At 36.8% G+C, this 17,551-nt stretch overlaps 2 protein-coding genes and 2 pseudogenes across 4 annotated transcripts in view; 3 read left to right on the forward strand and 1 right to left on the reverse strand.

The window, feature by feature from the left end:
* The first annotated feature begins 4,555 nt into the window (after positions 1-4,555).
* LOC9328032 lies at positions 4,556-5,592 on the forward strand (annotated as a pseudogene).
* A 756-nt stretch (positions 5,593-6,348) lies between these two features.
* LOC9328033 (putative cysteine-rich receptor-like protein kinase 35) lies at positions 6,349-9,049 on the reverse strand. Its single transcript, XM_021011981.1, is given in 10 exon segments — positions 6,349-6,790; positions 6,860-7,013; positions 7,096-7,333; positions 7,428-7,638; positions 7,729-7,800; positions 7,803-7,855; positions 7,971-8,057; positions 8,060-8,098; positions 8,186-8,257; positions 8,260-9,049. Coding segments are annotated over 10 exon segments (2,025 nt in total). The 5' UTR covers positions 9,035-9,049; the 3' UTR covers positions 6,349-6,466.
* A 570-nt stretch (positions 9,050-9,619) lies between these two features.
* Positions 9,620-13,056, forward strand: LOC110224790 (annotated as a pseudogene).
* A 204-nt stretch (positions 13,057-13,260) lies between these two features.
* The window catches only part of LOC110224792 (disease resistance protein ADR2-like), a 9,417-nt gene continuing 5,126 nt past the window's right edge, over positions 13,261-17,551 (forward strand). Inside the window, exons 1-2 of one of the 3 annotated variants that reach the window (XR_002329285.1) lie at positions 13,261-13,539; positions 15,812-16,189. Coding sequence is in view for 1 of the 3 variants with exons in the window: in XM_021011978.1 (XP_020867637.1) it covers positions 13,523-13,539 (17 nt within the window). In the remaining 2 variants the exon portion in view is untranslated. Of the gene's footprint in view, positions 13,540-15,811; positions 16,190-17,551 lie in introns of those variants that run through there. The other 2 variants (XR_002329287.1, XM_021011978.1) reach the window with 2 other exon arrangements.

A 17,551-nucleotide genomic window follows, 5' to 3' on the forward strand; every position in this document is an offset into this window, starting at 1 on the left:
ACAAATCTCGGCGGTTGCTCCATATATACTTCTTCAGTCAACGTTCCTTGTAAGAAAGCATTGTTTACATCAAGCTGTTGAATTGGCCAATTTCTAGAGACTGCGACGTTGAGGACCAACCGGATGGTTGTAGACTTGATCACTGGGCTGAAGGTGTCTGTATAGTCTCGACCATACTCTTGATTCTATCCTTTTGCAACTAAGCGAGCTTTACACATGTGAAGAGAGCCGTTAGGTAAGAATTTATTTTTGTAAATCCACTTACAGCCAATAACATTGTGATTTGGTGGACGAGGGACCAAATCAAATGTTTGATTTCGTGCAAAGGCACCAATCTCTTCAGACATTGCTCCTCTCCACTTTTCATCCTTTAACGCTTGGTTCACGGTTTGAGGTTCTGGTGTGAGAGAGTTTGACAGAAAGATTGTATTTCGGGTTTGGTTTAATGATCTGGTTTTTGCGGCGAGTTTGCATTTTGTGGTGGTTTTTCGGAGGCGCTGCAACGGTGGAGGAAGACTAAGCCGTCGGGTTTTGGGTTTTGGTGGTGTTAGTGTTTAATGGTTTTGTAAGTGATTGGGCTTCATCGGTTCGTAAACTTGGGACTGTTTCGGTTTGGTCATTATTTGGGCTTGAGTTGGTTTGGGCCGAATTTGTTGGTGAGGAAGAGAGATCTGTTAACGTTCGTGATTGTGCCGGAGACGTATTGCCGGAGGTCTCTGTTTCACGACTGGTTGAGATGTCGTGTTGCTGTTCCGGCGATTCAGGTGGCGAAGGCTCCATTGATTGGAGGTTGATGTCCGTTGATCCAGGCGGCGACGTAGGCTGCTGTACGAGTGGCCGGCGAAGAGGGATTTTAGTGAGTGGTGGTTGGGTAGCTTTTTGTGGTTCATAGTTGTTGGGATTTAGATGGAGTGAGCTTTTGAAGGGATAGATTGTTTCATCGAATTTGACATGGCGAGAGGTGTAAATTCGTCCGGAGCTTGGTTGCAAACAAAAATATGCACTTTGTGTCAACGAGTAGCCGAGGAAGACGCAAGGCGTGGACCGGTCTTCTAGCTTGTTGGTGTTGTATGGTTGGAGGAGTGGAAAACACAAACATCCGAAGACCTGGAGTTTCATGTAATTGGGAACAACACCAAAAAGCTTCTGGTATGGAGACATCATTGCTAGAACAGGGGAAGGCAGTCTATTGATGAGGTAAACTACAGCTGCAATTGCGTAGGTCCAATACGACTTTGGTATACCAGAATGTGTAAGAAGTGTGAGTCCAGTCTCCACGACATGTCGATGTTTTCGCTCTGAGATCCCATTATGCTCCGGAGTGTGTGGCTGTTATGTAAGATGAGAGATTCCGGCAGATGCTAGAAATGATCGAAGAGTGATAAACTCGCTGCCATTGTCAGAGTATAGAGTGCCAATGCGAGTGTTAAAACGATTCTCGACAAGCTCTTTGAAAGGAATAAATGTTTCGCGAACTTCAGACTTTTCTTTGAGAGGGTATAGCCATGTGTAACGAGTGTAGTGATCGACGAGTATCACATAGTATTTGAAGTTGTCTGTAGAGACCAGGGGAGAGGACCACACATCAGAAAATATGTATTCTAAGGGTCTTGTGGAAACAATGGTAGTTTGTGAAAAAGGAATTTTCCGAGCTTTATTGATTGAGCAATCAGAACATAACGAAGAAGAAGCTACAGATTGCATATAAGGTAAAGAAGAAGAAGAAACAACATTTTTGAGAATTGGAAAAGAAGGATGGCCGAGGCGGTGATGCCAATCAACCAGAGAAGGTTTTATTGAAGAGGTTGCAAAAAATGAATGAAGAGTTGATGGAGAAACATGCTACTCGTAAAGCTCATCCTTCGTCTTGCCTTGGATTAACAGGACCCCCGAGGACAGATCCTTCACCTGAAAAGAAGCCGGAAAGAATTCCACAGAGACCTTGTTAGCATTGCACAATCTATAAACGGATATAAGATTTCTCTGGATATTTGGGACGCATAAGACATTGTTTAAGGTAAATTTGGGGTTGGATAAAGAGGGAGAGGGAAGGGAGAGTGAACCAGTGTGCGTTATTGGTATACCGGAGCCATCACCGACAAGTACTGCATCTTCTCCATTGTGTGGTTGATGAATGGCCAGATTGTGGAGGTCACTTGTCATGTGGTGGGTGGCGCCACTGTCAAGTAGCCACGGGTTCACCTTTTGTGACGATCCAAGTGCAAGGTTTGCTCTTGGTTGCCACGGACGGAATGGAGAGGGCAGCAGGCCGTTGTGTGAACTAGAGTACCTCTGTTGGGGACCCGAGTATGATTGTTGCATCTGAGAGCACCTCTTTGCACTGTGTCCAAAGACACCACAAAGTTGACACTTCCCTTGATATCCTTTGGTCATGCGATTCTCAAGTCTTGGTGAATAGTATTGCTGCTTGTTGTTGTTGTTGTTGTTCCAAGATTGGTTAGTCCTATTGTTCTGTTTTCCTTGAGCAGACTTGAAACGAGTATTCGCATAATTTGCTGAAGCTGGTCCGGACAGTGGCGCAGAAGTAGACATAGCGAGTAGTTTTGCTTCTTTGTTGAGGAGCTTCTCATGGATTTCAGTGAGGGATGGCGGTGTTTCACGGCCTTCTACTTGATCAACAACGGACTTGTAGTCCTCTGGTAACCCGCCAGAATCATCTCAACTTGTTCTTCGTGTTCAATTGGCTTACCAAGGAGTGCAAGCTGATCAAAACGAGTAACAAGTCCTTGCATATAGTCATCTACACTCTTCTGACCTTTGGGATGTTGTTTCAGTTGAAGACGGAGCTGTTGGATGTGTCCCCAGCTCGGATTGGCGTATGTGGCAGAGAGTTTCTTCCACATCTCTGCTGCAGTTGTTGTTTTGGTTACAACCGATTGAGTGGAAGGAGACAACGTGCCTATGAGTCCATTGTAGATCAGTTTGTCTTGACGACGCCATTTGGCGTAGTCGGGATTTGGTCTGGTCTGATTGTTGGCTGTGACGGTCGGAGTGGGTGCGAGGACAGATCCATCAATGTAACCCGCAAGGTCATGACCATCGAGTAAGGAGTGGACTTGGATACTCCACGTGATGTAGTTGGTGGAGTTGAGTTTGGTAACATTCATCATGTTAACATTGAGGATGGATTGTGTTGTGTCAACAACTTCGGGATTGATAGCCATGATGAGGGACGGCTGATAGCAGAGAAGAACAGAGGAGAGATTTTAAGAAAGAACAGAGGTAAGAACTGAAATGAAAGAGAAGAAGAGAGAAGAAGGAGGCAGCCGTAAATATTTTTTCTAGGGTATCGATAATAGCTCTGATACCATGTTAAGATGAAGTCTTATTCATTCTGTACACAATTACAACAATACAAGAGAAGAGAGGAACATCTAGGTTTAGAATACAAAAGGAATGTTCCTAAACTGTAATCAATCAAATATTGAGCCTTTAAAGAGATGATCGTTTGATATCTCTAACAGTGACCCCAAATACTCTATATCAAAAACAAATCTTTATCTAAGAGCCAATATATAAGAAAATCAAAAACTGCCAATTAAACTCAAAACATATCAACATATGGGTCGATGCCTAAGATATCCAGCATCTCATGTGTGTACACCGCTAGCCAAATCTCAATCTAGACAACACTTGATTCAAAAGAAAATCACATAATCAAAGATGAAAGTACAGATGAGGTAAGATAAAGTGCAGAAAGTAAATGAGACAAGAACTTTGTTAACGAGGTTCGGTTTCCCTACTCCCCGGGACCACGTCCAGATTTCGATTTCACTAGAATAAGAAAGCAAATACAACATTTTTGCCAATTTCTTTTCTCTTTAAGCAAACTTCCTCTTTGCTTAGATGATTCATTTTGTCTTCGAACAAAGATATTTTCCCTTTTTTTTTTGACTTAACAAACGCTCCTAAATCCAAGTACTCGACCTCCTCGTCATCAATTGAGATGGCTTCTTGAATCACTTCTTGAATTTATCACATTAATTTTTTTTTAATATTAGTTAAGATTTATAAAATAATATTAGATTAGTATTTTTTTAGACTTTTAGTCAACAGAAATAATTAAAAATAAAATCTGAAATAAAAAAAAATTAATATTTTTACATTTAATTAACATTATTTCTTCTTTTATAGAAAAAATATATAATATATTTATAATGTAAATTGATATGTTTCCAAAAATATTAATGATAGACTCTTTTTCTCCTAAATTGAAGTAAAAAATTAAGATAAATTTCCTAATTACAAAAAAAAGTATAATTAGAATTTTAATATTATATTAAGGCAATGATTAAAAGAAGGTTTAAAGAAAGTGAAATAGTGGAGCGGTCAGCCATAGAGGAGAAGACGGGAAAGATCCAGAGAAGAACACAAACTTCATCGACAATGTCCTCACATGATAATGATACATCTCAATCAGAACATATTCCTCTGGATTAACCATTGAGATACTCTCAAGACTTCCTGCAAAATCGGTTGGGAGATTTCGCTCCGTCTCTAAGCTTTGGTCGACCATTACCACAAGTAAAGATTTCATCACCTCGTTCGCAACTCGGTCCTTAGCATCGCAGCCATCGGTACTGGTAACCGTCTATAAAGGCGAAATTTTGTTCGTTTTCTCGTCTCCCCTAAACAAAAGTAGTTCTGATGGTAAAAACCCTAATTTTGGTAAGTTATCTTGTCTGGGAAGTTATCCATGTAAAAACCCTAATTTTGGTAACCTCCATCGTTATAAGTACGTGCACGGCTTGATTTTCTTGGAAGGTTCGAAACAGCTAGTGATTTGGAACCCTACCCTGAAACGCTTTTTAACTTTACCTGATTCTGAAGGCAAGTGCGACAGAGTAGGATCCATTGTATTAGGGTATGATTCGAGTGAAGGTAAATACATAGTACTACGTAATCTTGGAGACTCCAAGATTTGCATTCTTACATTGGGCGCTCAAGGACAAGGATTATGTAGAAAAATAATTACATTGGGTGTCCCTTGGCATATACCTACTAGACGTTTTTGTGGATGCATTAATGGAGTCATGTACTATGGAGCGGCGATTTTCGTTGGTATTCGTATTCAACACCATATAATAAGTTTTGATGTCAGATCTGAAAAGTTCAATCAGATCAAATGTCCGGAGCGTAATTTACTTATGAGCTCTCATATGGTACCTTATGAGGGAAGGTTAGCCATAGTTAAGACTATGAATTTACCGTCTATTGAATTATGGATTTTGAAGGATGGAGATAGACACGAATGGACGCATAAACACTTTGTTTTGCCTCTTGCTGAAATGGAGCCAATGCGGAGCGAAAAGCTATGCTTCTATGGTGTTAGTTATGTTGGTGAGCTTATTTTTACACAAAGGAGGTTGTTTGGATCGTTTTATATTCTATATTTCGATCCGAGGAGAAACAGTATTAGAGATGTCTTGTTTGAAGGAATTGTGGGTGATGAATTTAGAAGCCGCTATGGATTTGGTAAAGACTTTATGTACACCATGAATGTTTACCCAAATCACATCCAGAGTCTTGTGTCTTTGTGAAGTAGCACCTTCATCGGTCAATGTTTCCTTAACATATAATTATATATATGATTCTCTTTATGTTCGTCTTTGATTTTTTCTTGCATCGTTTTTTGCCCAATCCTTGATTTAGTGTGCCTCTGCAAACTATTGCATGTTATATATAGTTGATTCTAGTGAATAGATTTCTTTAAAACAATGGTATGGATGTTAGTTAATTGATAACATGCTAACTTATAAGGATAATACATAAGTGAAGAAGAAGAAACATGTCATATATTCTCACTTCATCAAGTTTTTATGATTTTTGCACTATTAGAAGGAAAAAAAGCATGTATAGTAAGAGATTTGCCTATTTTGCAGCAAAGTAACGGAGACTTCTTGTTCTATTGTTGACTAACTTCAAGTCCCAGCATAATCTTTTTTAGTTATAATTTATAAAAGATTTGACAAATCAGAAGTAGAACCATATTCTTCTTTTAGTTTTGAGAATAGGACAAAGAAGAATCAAATACAAAACATTGCTTGCCCCACACTCAAATCCAGATTAACATTTCAAAGAACCATGTGAAACTCTGTTTTTGGAGATCACAATTTTGACTTTGAAGCGCTATAATGAGCTTTTGATAGAGTGGAAATGTTTAATTTGATTAAATATTTCTATGGATTATAAGGATTAGGTTTTTTTTTTTTTTTTTTTTTGTATCAATCTCATGAGGGAATAATATGGTTCTTGTGTTTTCATTTTGTGTAAAGTTATGAATTTTGGAGGATGCAGAGAATCACATATGGTCACAAATGGTCACAAATGGCTGTAACTAGAACTTGTAGATCGGACTATTATGTGTCCAAGAAGATCATGTATACCATAAAATAGAGCAGGGACAAGATGTTGATATATACTTCCATGGACTCATTACAGTTCTTCAACGAGGATCGAACTCTGTAATTGATGCATCATTGATAGAACAAGGAATAGACCAGCTTGTGGATTGGGTATACTCTAAGCTATCCAGGTCCAGTTCACGTCCACCTAGGCAAAATCCGGGCGCTCGAGGCACAGGTAACGTGGTTGTGCTACTAGTAAGCATCAAGATGATCGCTGGTAACAACGGACGATCTGCAGGATCTTCTTGAACACATAATAGTGCGATATGGATGCATCTAGTAGCCTCATTACTCTGATAACTCTCTCCTATGATTAGATCCACCAGTTCCAACGGTGACCCATTTCTCCAAAGCCTCCAAGCCTAACACAAGTTGCTAACTAAATTAATAATTCTTTGGCTTAATCATGTGACTTAACTGATTATACTCACGTGTGTTACCAAATTGCCACCAGAATCATCAATGTTGTAGAAACTGCTAGTTTTTTTGCCACTTATAACCTCCAGAACCAATATTCCAAAGCTATAGACATCAGACTTCATGGAGAAATGGCCATGCATTGCATATTCTGGAGACATATAACCACTGCAAATAAAGAATCACTTTTTACCCTACGAGGAACCACTGAACAGATTTTTGTTTTGGTTGATTAAGAGAAAAAGTTTACAATGTTCCGACGATTCTTCTTGTGTTGGCTTGACTTTGATCAACTCCAAAAATCCTTGCCATGCCAAAATCTGCAATTTTGGGGTTCATATTGGCATCTAAGAGAATGTTACTCGCTTTGAGATCACGGTGTATGAATGTAAGCCGTGAATCATGATGAAGATATAGAATTCCTCGAGCAATCCCTCCAATGATATTGTACCGTCTTGTCCAGTCTAGTTCACCTTGTTTTGCAGGGTCTGTATATTGCAAAAATATGTATCATTAGCTACAATAACGACTTCTCAGAACTTTTACATAAGCTTATGTCTTTTACTTAAGCTTATATCATACCAAACAAGAAATAGTCGAGGCTTTTGTTGGGTACAAACTCCTAGACAAGTATCTTTTCTTCTCCTTCCAAAAAAAATCCAAGAAGTCTAACCAGATTCCTATGCTGAAGCTTTGCCACAAGAACAGCCTCATTCTTGAACTCTTCCGCGCCTTGCCCTGATGTTTTCGACAGTCTCTTCACTGCTACTTCAGTTCCAGTTGAAAATGTTCCCTACAAACACCACATCCGTTCATTTAAACATAGTACTGATTCAACTTTAGACAGAGAAGTAACAAACCAGGCAGAGAAAGAACAAAATACCCTGTAAACTTCACCAAATCCACCTCGCCCGATCATGTTACTGTCCGAAAACTTATCAGTTGCAGCTTCAATATAATTATCTTAAAACTAAATTGTAGTGAATGTGTTGTTGTGATCTCATCACCAGATGTACAAACAAAGTGAAAACATCGTCCTCGACATCCACTTTTCAAGAATTTGTATATAACTTGTTTATGGCAGCTGCAAAAGAAGATGGGAAAAAACATGAAAAACCAACCAACCTTGGACCTCAGTTGTTTTATATGATTTCCTTCTCCTACAAACCGCGAGTACTACAACAAGAAAAACCAAGATAACGACGATAGGACAACAATTGCCACCATAATCCCTGGCGAAAGTGATTTTCCATCTGCACAAGCCGCAAATCATTGCAAATGAGTGATTCAAGTATAAGGTTTCAACAGATTCTAGTTACAAATCATTTGAAGGAAATTACCTTTGATGGTTGTATTTGCCCGATCGCTAACCGGAGGAGGCAAAGAAAGCGGTGGCTGAGGTAAAGACTGCGTGGAGGCGGTGGCAATGCAATGTTCTCAAAAGCTCCAGCATAAGGATACAAATCCCACCGGACAAAGCAACTCGGTCTTATCACCGCACCACCTTGTTTACCGCGACAACAAGACTCATAATCACCAACACTTGTCTTCAGACAAAACTCACAATCTTTTGAAGAAACATCCGGCGTACATTGCATCATCGCATACATAGTTTCGAAAGCTGTCAATGAAGCAACCTCAGCTCCAAAGTACTTTTGTCCAAATGATGATCCATGAGTACTACTCAATGAAGCTGCAGTTATTGTACGGAGCATTAACTCGTCCCAGATTCTATCAAACACTGTTAAATTAGTGCCCGTATCTTCGATATCTCCGGTATGATACAACGTTTCAGATGGTTCCATAACGAGTGATCCAGAGAAAGAAACGTTGGAATAACGTACCATACAACAATCTGGCCATGTATAAGCATCTGTTTGGTTAGGAAAACTCTTGGATATCTTCTCTGATGCACCTTTGATACAATCTGAACAAGTCTCTGGTTTAGTCCCCGGGATGCACATACCAATGATAAAGACTCTATTGGGATCTTGAGCAATCTTGGAGTTGAAAAAGCCGTTGTGAGCTGTGACATTAGAAGCAAGAGTAGAGAGGATTTGACGACGGTTTAAATCGTATGTACTATTGGGTTTAAAGAATCCATTGAAGCAGATTTCTTGTTCAGAAACAGAATCTAAGCTTATGAGAAAAATCAAGAAGGTTGGAAAAAATAAAGACTTGAGCTTCATGCTCCCAAAGATGAGAACCAAAAATGGATTGTGTTTTAGATGTTAAAAGGTCAACTTCAAATACACTGAAGACTATGAATGGCGTAAAAGATGAAAACGATGACATATTCGTTGACTTTGCTAAACCGTAAAAGCAGGTCTAAGATAAACGATGCAACAAGAAGACAAGACAAGACATAAAATAAACTTGTTATCTTCACCAATAAGTGAACCCATACTGACGTAATTAGCTAATGTAAAAGGTACATTGTTGACATTTTACAACAATTGTTAAAGTTAAATCTTCTTGTAATTAGGAGGGAACTACACAGTCATCGAAGTAATTGCTTAAGGGATTCTTTTTTCTTTCGTTTTTTTTGTCAACTTGGGATTCTTTATCTTTATAGAAATTTTCAGGTCAGCATACTCGTAGATGCCTAATAAAAATTGTCAATGGAACGTTCTTCCATGTACTGTTATTAATTTTGCATGGGTCTTGTTTCTTTGTTTTTATCAACGGCTCTAGCTAGTGACTTTTAAAATTGTTTTTCTCATGATAGCTTTAGTTAGTATCTCAGATTCTACTTTTTCTTCTTCTTCTTCTTCTTCTTCTTCCTTTTCTGACCATGGAATCTGAGGGAGTGTCACTACCGTTGATCCACAAGCATCCTATGACGCATTGGAATGATCTGCGGAAAGGTGATTGTTGTGGACGCTTCGAAGGTATCAGTGATGGCTATTACTGAAAAATCTGTGACTTCTTTGTTCACAAGAAATGTGGCGACTCCTCTAAATATCTCGATCACCCTTCTCACTCTGTTCACACTCTTCAGCTTGTCCGTAAGAGAGATGATTATTACTGCGATTTATGTGGCAAGAATATCATCGATCTATGCTATCGTTGTGAGATCTGTGACTTCGACGTGGATCTATACTGTGCAAAGTACCCACCACCAAAGGTTATTGATAGTTCCGAGACGCATCACCACAAGCTCACCCTTCTCAAGGACAAGGAGCTGAACCAGTTCAATTGCGACGCAAAATGTAGGGATGTTGGGTATGTGTTTCCTTACCAATGTCATGAATGTGATTTAGCCTTCCATGTGGATTGCGTATGGAATCCGTCTGAGGCAAAACACCTGTCAGAGGTAACCCACACTTACCACCCCTTACACCCTCTTAAGCTCCACATAGGTCACCTACCAGACTATTCTGATGGAAAATGTCGTCTTTGCTCAAGAAAGATTGATGATAGATTGTTTTACCATTGTTCTGCTTGTAACTTCAGCTTGGATATGCGTTGTGTTTTAAACACACCAACAAAATCTGTTCTGGATCTGAAAGGAAAGTTCATGCTCACCAACTCATCTTTCGCCCAAGACTTGATTCTTTTACATGTAATGCTTGCGGGTTGAGTGGAGATCGAAGCCCTTACATATGTGTTCAATGTGATTTCATGAAACATCAAGAGTGTCTTACCCTTCCACGTCTCATAAACATTAATCGGCATGATCACCGTGTTTCTCGCACTTCTGTTCTTGGTGTTGTCAATTCTGTGTGTGGAGTTTGTCGCCAGAAGGTGGATTGGACTTGGGGTGGGTATTCTTGTCAGAAGTGTCCAAGCTATGTCGTTCATTCAAAATGTGCTACTAGAAAGGATGTTTGGAACGGGGAAGAGCTCGAAGGAGTGCCTGAAGAGATAGAAGATATTGAGCCATATGTGGTCATTGATGACAACACAATACAACATTTCAGCCACAGTGAGCATTACCTAAGATTTCATGTTAACGGTCTTTTTTGGGAGGAAAATAAGCGGTGCAGCGCTTGTAGCCATCCCATTTGTCTTCAATCCTTTTATGGATGTATCGATTGTGATTTCATGCTTCACCAAAGTTGTGCTAAATATCCTAGAAAGAAGTGGCATGTGCTACATAATAACCGACTTACTTTAGTTGCAAGCGTGGCTAATTATTTGTGGTGTGAAGCTTGTCATAGAATGTCCAACGGTTTTATGTACCAGTGCAGGGGTATGAAGTTAGATGTTCTGTGCGGTTCAGTTTCAGAGCCTTTTTTCCATCCAAGCCATTCCCATCATCCCTTATATTGTATTCCATCAGTGGAAGAAAAGGAATGTAATGGTTGCAACATCTCGGCATCTCATGTGCTTACGTGCATTGAAAGTGGTTGTGGATTTGTCTTATGCTTCAATTGCGCCACTTTACCACAAGTGGTAAAACATAGAGTAGACGATCATCCTCTCGGATTATGCTATGGCGAAAAGGCAAATGGCAAATACTGGTGTGACATTTGTGAGAAAGAAACGGATCCAAGTAAATGGTTCTACACGTGTAAAGATCACCGAGCTAGTTTGCATACAAAGTGCGTGCTGGGAGACTTTGCAGGGCTCATGCCAAGAAGCACAATAAAGTCTGGCAGCAGATCATTCGAGGTGGTGCTCAATAATAGTGTATCTCGTCCATTTTGTAGGGTGTGTGAGTCGCATTGCATGTACCCTATCGTCTTGAAGGTGCTTGGAATCTCAGATCTATACATTTGCTCTTTAGACTGCATAAGATATTTTCTTACCTCTTAAATATTTATAAATCTATTTTCAAATAAAGAATATTGACAATCTCTGTAATTTGTTTTGCCACTAAAAATCTCTCTCTTTCAATAATTTTGTTAATCGAAAAACCCAAAAATGTATTAGTTCTCATTTATGAAGACGATTTTTCTTTGACTTATATCTTCTTAACAGTTAACAGTCATCGTCACATGTCGAGAAAGAAATAGATTATGGCTTTTTTTGAGTTTTTCTTTTTTCTTCTTTAATTAAATTTGAGTAGATACTATCATTGTTCTTTTCTTGTTGGTGTTACGATGCTTTATTCTATTTCTTTCTTTTGTGTTTTTTCACAAACTTCATTGCTTTAAATGCTTCTACTCAAAAGTCAAAACCTTACTTGACTATACCAAGTGAGGACTCGTTGCAAGTCAATTTGGTGAAGTTTACAAGGTATTGTTGTTATTTTATTGAGTGTGCGAGGTTTGGTTTCTCTACCAACAGATTCAGATAACGTGATGATAATATTGATGCACTTTGTTGTATTTGTAGGCTACACTTTTCAGTGGAGTTGATGTTGCAGTGAAGAGGTTAGCAATATCATCAGGATTAAGTGAAGTCAAGTTCAAGAACGAGGTTACTCTTCTTGAATAGTAGCTTCTACCAAATTAACGACGAGGTACATGAATTGATCACTGATGTGAGTTAAAAGCAATCAATTTAAAAAGTGCCATCTAAAAATTGATTAAGGCTGTAACTAGAAGTTGTAGATCAGACTATTATGTGTCCAAGAAGATCATGTTTACCATCCAATGTTTCCAGTGATAAGATGATGTTACATTCTGCCTGAACCAGTTCTTCTTACTGCAACTTGGTTCAGAACATGTTTTTTGTTCTAGTAGGTCAGTAAATGTAATACAAGCACATCAATATATTATTTATATATTCTCATAAACTGCTTCAAACTGGGTCAAGAAGCACAACGAACGATTATCCAACAATTGTTTGTTAGCGGGTGGGCTCTCTTGCCCGGAAGAAATGTACCCAAAGAGTTCGATTATCGAGCCAGAAGAAATTCCTTAACAATTCCTCATTATGGTTTCAACGAATTTAAGGTTAGCATCGCGATTTCACCTAATCATCATCAAGCGAGAGACTTTATGTATACATATACAACACTATTGTGTCGTTGCATAGTCAACAACAACTTAGTAGACTACATTGATATGAAGATCTCCATATCCCGTGTCTTCAAGTTTCCAATGGAACATGTATTTATATTTCATTTTAGCTTGCCATTTATCGACCCCTCTGAAGTGAGAAGGAAGATAGTACTCGAATTCAGCAGTAGTTTCAATGCTTTTGACATTATTGAATGTGGTGTCCAAATCTTGATGCTTTGGGTTTGGTCCTCGTAATTTAGTTGTTTAGTCTATTGTTCCTTTTTGTTATTGGGCCTAGGCCTTATGTTTATATCATCTGAAAAGACCCAAAATGTTATAAAAATAAAAACCTTTCGACAAAATAAAACAAAAAAAAGTAATACCATGATTGTATAAATAACATATATTTTAAGAATTTATATAATGATATAGCCAAAACTATGTATTGTATATTTATTTTCATCTCCTTGGAGAATGTTTTTGAAATAAGATATCCAACAAATTTAAATTTAATAGCATATTTTATTTTCTTCTGGAAAACAAAAAACAAAGGATTATTTTGGCAATGAAATCCAAAAGCATACCACTATTCTATACGATATCGTTTTGAGGTGTACCCTTTTTTAGGTTAACTGGGTTGTGTATATAAGGTTCATGAACTCGCTAGATTATTTTGTTGTCATTACGCCGCTCATAGAAACTGTTTATGAAAGATTTGCTTATGTTATATGAGAATCTATTTGAGACAAAGGATCACATCAAATAAGAGATACTCGGGATTTCATGAGCGTTAATCAAAGGTATGTTCCAGTAAAAAGAAGAATTAGGACTTGTTGATTTTTATTTTGATCTTTTAAATATGAATTTCACTTAATTTTGTCTTTTTGATGTTATCAATTGAGTTCTTCAGATTCCACTCATGTTATACTAAATTTTAGGTTTATATATATATGTTAGTTTTTTGGTTTTGATTAGATCTATTAGGATTTTAGATTTGAAAAACTAAGATAAAAAGAGTAATCTGATTTGAGATAAACTGAATGTTGAATTCAAGTTATTAAGGAATTGAGATATGGCTAATGAAATCATGAATCTGTTCAAACTCCATCTATATCCATGTGGACCATGTCTCTCTAGATTTCAAGGTATTGGGAATAAGAGAAAAAAAATCCATGTTAAGATAGCAAATAAGAGAAATAGATCTTTCACTTTAATAAGCTCTCTAAGGTTTCAAAGATTTATTGGCTTAAGATATGAAATATATCTTTTGTTAATTTTCATCTCATTCACTTGAAACTAGACTTAAATTTTGGATCCCAGCACACCATTTCAGAAGTATTTTTTTTGTTGTGTTTGTCCTTCATGTTTGCTCTCTTCCTCTTAAGTTTTTCAAAAAATAAGATTAGTAAAATAAATATAAATAGACTAAGATATTTAGTCAAATGGTTTATGCTAGTGTCATTTTTGTGTCACTATTTGGGTTCAAACCCATCATGATATACATATATAGTGAAAAAATTAATCAAACAAAAGTAAACATATATTAAGGGTTTAAAATTTTGGTCCTAACAACACCTCCCATATATTTTGCTTTTCTCTAATCCCTTATATATTAATAGAGAAACATTTTAAAAAATAAACCTTACTTTGACGTGTTATTAACTAAACTGCCATGCTGACGTGTCGCTTTCAGAATGATTTTCCACCCATTTAAATTATTACCCATATTTTACTAGAATATTTACAGATTTTGCCATTAGTCTTAATACATATATATATATATATATATATATATATATATATATATATATATATATATATATATCACAAATAAAAAAAACGAAATTATAACTAAAAAGCAAATAAGAGCTTTGTTTATTTATATTAATGATCTATTTTTTAATAATTAAAAAACATACACTTTTTGTTTATCTTATATTAATAAATTTTTATTTTTCTTTATATACATTTATATAAATCTTCTCAAGACGATGGGTAAATAATCTTTGTATTTATATTTATATTTAAATGATAAAATATATAAATTTGGTTCAAGAATCTCGAATTCAAAACTAGAAAATCTCTACATCTTGCATAAATTTTTATATCTATTGTACTTAAATAAATAAGATAATCTTTTTTTATATATGTTACGAATACTCCAAATCCGATTTTTTTGGAGGGATTCTAACTTTTCGAAGAAAAACTAACCACATTTATATATAAACCAAATTTTGGCCACATTATAATCATTTCGTAGTAATCTATTCATAATCTAAGAATCTTAATTTGGAATACTACAAAATCTTAACTTGGAAACTATCAAATCTCATCTTTGATAAATTTTTGGATATCTTATACTTAAATCTCGACATCTTTTTTTTTTATCATTCTCGACATCTTTTAAACATACAAAAAAGCATATTGTCATAAATGGTAACATTTCGTCAATACTTTCTTTATCACATTGAAGCTTTATTTCAGGTTCAAATATTTCACGGGTAAAACGTATTCTTATTCGAAATAGTCCCAAATTTGAATTAAAAAAAAATTCTTACATGTTTCGTTTTACACAAACGGATCTTGGATCCCAAATAATAATTTTAATCATAATAATTTTACTTAAATCACTTCATCCCGCACATAGTGCGGGTTGTTATCTAGTCTTTTGTATATTTTCATAAACACACATAATTCATGTTAATCTCTTTTTCGTTGATCTCTTCCCTTTAAGTGTGAAGAACAACAAGTCCCTCTCGCATTAGCCTCTGAGTCAAAGAGTTGTTTCTCCCCTCTCCTATCATCATCATCATGTGGTGCAAGAGAAAACATTATGTGGACACAACAACCATATCTCTAAATCCAGAAGCTCTAATATCCGGTCTATAAAACTAAATCAGCCACAAATAAATATAAACATACAGTATATATATGCCAACATCACGTTAAAATAAAGTTCGTTACCAAACCAACAAAGAGAAACCCAAATCTTTTTCTTGCCACGACCACCTCCACCGTTATTTTATTTCTGTCAAAGGGACTTCATTTTTATTGACATTTTTAGAAGTTTAGGTGGACACAAACACAAAAAGCTAATCCTTATACTCGAAAAGAACAAGCTCTTGCTTTTGAGATATGGCTTTCAAATCGCAGTCCACTCTATTTGGCGGGAAGGAATCAATTGACGGCACAGAGAAGACCCTTTACTAGCACAAAAACTTGAGAAAATCATCGGCAAGAACGTTGGTAATCGGATCACTATGCTTTAGAACTCCGGAAACACGAAATATGAAGATCTTTTCATATTTTGGCTTTCTACTCGGCTTAAGGTTGTAAGCTTTAAAAGGTTAGAGGATTTAAAAACTGCACTTGATGTAACAATAGTTTTTTGATTAATTAATTTTACATTCATTTAAAAAAATAATATCCACCTTTATCATTGAGGTCTTACCATATGACGCATTTGCGCAAAAAAAGTAAAAAAAAAAAAAAAAGAGAGCATTATGACAATGCCAGATTGCCAGAAGGACATTCTCGTCTAGTAACGGACCTTTTGGGAAAGGCAGCTTGGTTTGGAGATATGCAACCTTAGAGAATAGGTTTGACACAATGATAGATCAGATAGCAACAACTTATGGGTCTATAATCTCCAAGTTTGCAGTAACTTATGGGTTTAGATATTAGGGCTATCTTTGTAGTAACTTAGAGAACTTACCAGTTTATTCGAAATGACATTAAATTCACATAATACTAAGCGTCGACCAATATTAAGCCCCTCCAAAACACAAGGTTTTAGTCTTAAGTCACTTTGTAACTAAAATTAAATTCAATATTAAAACGACGTAACCTGCCATTTATTTTTGTAGTGACATTGTAGCACGATAATCCCAATCTACATTAATTCTAAAATCCTTCATACTGTATTAATACAAGTATGAAGTATAGTATAGACTCACTCGTTTTTACTTTTCATTTTTCAAAGATGAATGAATTATACACCACAAGAATTTTCAACAAAGTCAACAGAGATAGTACGCGTTTGCAATTTCTCCACCATAAAAGGCTTTATCCAAACACGTCTTTGTGATCTTTAACCCTGAATTTTGAATTCTTTCAAGTAACTTTTGTAAAAATGATTCTATTGTATGTTATGGGTTGTGATGAATTAGAGTTTATAAATAACAATTTTTGAAGTACTGATCAAAATTTGTTGTGGTTCAATTCATGTTCTGTTTGAGGGGTTTTGGAATTCTGCATACTGCTTCCTCCACCATTCGGAAAACGTTAGAGTACTAACACAAGATATTGCAGAACGGGAAGGAATGTTTAATGCCAAATCATTAATAGGCTTATTGTAATCATTCCAAGCTGCCTCCCGTGAGAGGTTGTTCCTGTCAACAAGGGAAGGAATATCCTGAAGCATTCCAAACTGTGTAGCCACTCTATTTGGGAAGTAATGCTCCACTTTCTTAATGCCAACAAGCTCAGAAACTTTGATGCATCGAGCAAAGGAGATAAATTCTTCATCAAGACTCGGACAAACAGTAACACACATCGCTTTCTCGGGGTAAAACTTAGGAAACTTCCAGTTTGTCACAGTTCTTGTGTAGGGACGCCACTCAAAACTGTCCATTTTCGAGTTTTCCAAAATCTGCTTCACATCCCTGGTTTGCTGTTTCAAGTCATCCCAAAGCCCCAATCTTGGCTGACCTTGTAGCAACTTATTAGGTTTTGGTTGTAGTTCCCTAAATCTTTCCCATGTCCAAACTTGAACCTCCTTAACAAGGCACTCAAATGAGCATGTGGCGATTC

The sequence above is a fragment of the Arabidopsis lyrata genome (assembly GCF_000004255.2).
Source record: "Arabidopsis lyrata subsp. lyrata unplaced genomic scaffold ARALYscaffold_1, whole genome shotgun sequence".
NCBI lineage: Eukaryota > Viridiplantae > Streptophyta > Magnoliopsida > Brassicales > Brassicaceae > Arabidopsis > Arabidopsis lyrata.